Raw genomic sequence first — 3848 nt, 5'->3', positions numbered from 1 at the left:
ATGAAAATTAATAAAATATAGAAAAAAAAGAAAAAAAAAAGAATATGACCTGTAGTGACCCTTCAAACAACAGATCTGAATCCTGTCCTATTCTGTCCAATCCTCACACTTCCTGACATACTAGAACCCATTGAGGCAGTCACCATGTCAGTAGGCCTGATCGAGGGTCTTCCTTTCCTTCACTAAATCTCCACCTTTTTAAGCTCCATGTCCCTCTCCAAGGAATAGCTCCTCCTGGAATCATTTTCAAAGTATGTGAGGCAAAACCTCATAATTTTTGCCTCTAAAGAGCACTTTAAGCTACACCCTCTCCAAGACATATTTGTTTGTTCTTTTGGCTGGCCATGAAATGTTCAACACCCTCCTTCAACACTACAGCTCAAAGACATCAGTTCTTCACAGTTGTATAGCAAGTAATCAGAAAGACCATGGCCTGAATCAGATACACCTTAGTCCTCAGACTGACATCATTATTCCTCAGTACTTTTCCAAAGTAGAGATCCCAAACTGCAAACTTTCTCAGTACAATACGTCTCCTGATTTTCTGACAGTTGGTACCAAGGGTGTTAATTGTGAATGCAAGTAAGATAAAGTTTTGGATAGTTTCAATATTTTCTCCATCTATCATGATGTTGCGTATTGATCCAGTGGTAAGAATCTTTGTTTTCTTGATATTGAGATGCAGTCAATACCAAATGCTACATTCTTTGATCTTCTGAAACAATGCTTCAAGTCCTCCTCTCTTTCAGTAAGCAAAGTTGTGTCATATGCATAGCACAGGTTATTGAGGAGTTTGCCTCTAATTCTGATAAAATATTACTCTTTATAGAGTCCAGCTTCTTGAATAATTTGCTCAGCACACAGATTTAATAGGACAAGAGAGAAAATACAACCCTGAGGCACTCTCCTCTTAATTATAAACCATGTAGTTTTCCCCTGGTCTGTTTGCACAACAGCTTCCTGGTCTAGGTATAGGTTTCACATGAGCACAATTAAGAGCTCTGAGATTCCCATTCTTCTCAGTGTTAACCTAACTTGTTATGATCCACTTAGTCAAATGCCTTTGCTTAGTCAATAAATAATAGACATTCATCTGGTATTCTTTACTTACAGCAAAGAGCCATCTGACATCAGCAATGATATCCCTGATGCCATGGTCTCTTCTAATTCCTGCTTAAACTCCTCATAGTTCCTCTCTAAGAACTCTTCTAGCCATTTTTGAATAATTATTTTTAAATTATAAAATAGAACACAGAATTATCTAAAAATCTATCTAAATCTATCAGAATTCTCTAAAAATAAAAATTATGATAGGATAAATAGGATAATGTAACTTTGAACCAAATTCTCAGACATGAGAAATAGAAAATGGCATTAAGAGGTGGCAGAACTGCCACCTTTGAGTGATGAGCTGGAAAAGGAAAAAAACTCCATCCAGTAGTTTCACAGCTCCAATAAATCCTGGATTATAGTCAAGTCAAAATAATTATTCTTAATACAATTCATTTTACCAGGAGTCTTCAAATGAAGAAGAAGAAGAGAATGAAGATGAAGAATCTGAAGCTAATTCTACTGTTTCTACCACAACTTTTGGCTATGGAGAAGAGCCCACACCTGGAACAGGGGGCATAGGGTTAGCCGCAATCCAACTGCCCAAGAAGGTAATGACTCTCCAGTGAAATCCATTTCATGTCTTGATAGAAGTGTTGATTACCTCAACACTATATGCATAGTATTTCATATTTTCACTAAATTATTGAAAAATGGAAAGATAGATAAACTTTCCCTGTTTACAATTGTTGTTATTATTGAGTACCGTAGAGTCAGCACTGACCCATATTTGATCCTTTAGTGGTTTTTTAAGAGGCAGTTAATCACACAGAAGGAGATTGCATGTTCCACAGAGACAGCTTATCAGACACATCCACCTCTTTTCATTAATACCGGAAGAAAATGAGATTTCATTTTAAAAACCCCGTTGATTCTGTTGTAAGTCAATTTTTCTTTAAATTCAGAATTTCCTCTAGAATAGAAAGTAATAGGAACACATATCATTGGATTTAGTGATTGTCTTATGTTTGTATTTTTTCACACTGAGATAATTTGAAAATTTTCCTTACAGGCTGGAGATGCAGGAAGCAAAGCTACAAAACAGGAAGAAAGTGATGAGGAGGAAGAAGAAGAAGAGGAGGAAGAAAATGAAGAAAACGAAGCCGAAGTGGATGGAAATGAGCAAGGCATAAATGGCACCAGCACCAACAGCACAGATGTTGAAAATGGCAATGGTAGCAGCGATGGAGACAACGGGGAAGAGGAAGGAGGAGAAGAAAACGTCACTAAAGCCAGTGTAGAAGGAACCACAGCGCCTGCAGAACAGGAGACAACGCCCTATGCAAATGGGAGGTTTGAACTCACAACCACTTCATTTGGAGAGAGTACCACCACTGGATATGAAGATGAGTATGAACAAACAGGCACCAATGAATACAACAATGGCTATGAGACCTATGACAATGAAAATACAGAACCTCGTGGGGACACTTACCGAGCATATGAGGACGAGTACAGCTACTTTAAAGGGCAGAGCTATGATGGCTATGATAGTCATAATTACTACTACAACCAGTGAAGGCCCATCCAGGAATGAATTCATCCATTGCAGTATCATGTGTAGCTTCTCATTTTCAAATTTCAACTCAGGAAAGTGCAATACAACAAATGTGCATATAATAGTGAGGAATGGTGCTACTATTCCAAAGTATTTTTTTCTGTAATTGCTTCTGCAGATAGTTGGCTTCTTGTTGATTTCTTCAGGTATGTTATTGAAAGATCATTGTAATAGAGGGAAGCTTATCAAGCAGTAAACAATGCATAAGATAGAGTTCCCTTCAATATTTTGAGGTCATAGTTCATTAAATGTTATTATTAATATGTTTGTACTATTGTTAACTATTAAAACATACTCTCTGTTTAAGAAGTGCTTCTAATAGGAAATTCATTCACATTAATGACACTGTATACAATATGTATGGAATTCTGTAATCACACTACCTAACAATCTATATTAAGTTTCATTATAATTCTTGTGTATTTAATGCAACTGGTATGTATGTCCTGTTAATTGATTATATTTCAAATAAAAAAATGCAATTCTTCAGATGCTTTATAATGAGAAAGAAAATGAGAAATTCAAAATGGAAAAGGAGAAAGCATTAAAACACTAGGAGGAAAAAGGATCGAAAGTTCAGTCTCATGGTTTGTACGCAAAGGAACAAAGAATATTTTTAAAAATAAATTAATACAACTAAAATTGTGCCATGCTTGTGACCGGTATTAGCTATATACATTAGGAGAGTGATGACTGCTGTTAGGGCCTCCTTGGATGGCAAATAAAAACACAGAATGCCTACTTAAGATTTGGCAGCATTTTGAGAGTCGGTGAAGACATTGAGATTGTTGACAGCTTTAGCACTTGCTTGGCTCCACAATCAGCACTCTTGGTACCAGAAGCCAGGAAAGTAACAGACGAACTGCACTAGGAAAGTCAGCTGTCAAGGACCTCTCCAAAGTACTGAAGAGCAACAACAACAGTTTGGAGACTAAGGTGCACCTGATCTAGGTCATGTTGTTGTTACTGTTGATTGCCTTGGAGTAGAACATGACTCATAGCAACCCTATGAACAAAAAGCCTGACGCCCCTCTACAACCACTGACATTTATCAAAGTTCATAGAGTTTTGGAGGCATGTTGTTTAGGAAGTGGATGCCACTCCTGCTTCCAAAACTGTCCTAGAATGTTATTGGTTGAGTTGCCTATGATGCATAGCATCCCTGTGTACAGCAGCCTTC

At 37.2% G+C, this 3848-nt stretch overlaps 1 protein-coding gene across 1 annotated transcript in view; it reads left to right on the top strand.

Moving 5' to 3' along the window:
- Window positions 1-2629, top strand: part of IBSP (integrin-binding sialoprotein) — a 17769-nt gene extending 15140 nt beyond the window's left edge. The window contains exons 5-6 of the mRNA XM_006885239.1: window positions 1515-1661; window positions 2123-2629. Of these exons, the coding sequence (XP_006885301.1) occupies window positions 1515-1661; window positions 2123-2629 (654 nt within the window). The remainder of the gene's footprint in view (window positions 1-1514; window positions 1662-2122) is intronic.
- Window positions 2630-3848: the final 1219 nt, after the last annotated feature.

The sequence above is a fragment of the Elephantulus edwardii genome, unplaced genomic scaffold, assembly GCF_000299155.1.
Source record: "Elephantulus edwardii isolate Elephantulus edwardi_28Jun2011 unplaced genomic scaffold, EleEdw1.0 scaffold00042, whole genome shotgun sequence".
NCBI classification, from domain to species: domain Eukaryota; kingdom Metazoa; phylum Chordata; class Mammalia; order Macroscelidea; family Macroscelididae; genus Elephantulus; species Elephantulus edwardii.
Note: the sequence above shows the minus strand (reverse complement) of the source record. Positions and strands in the feature narration are given on the sequence as shown.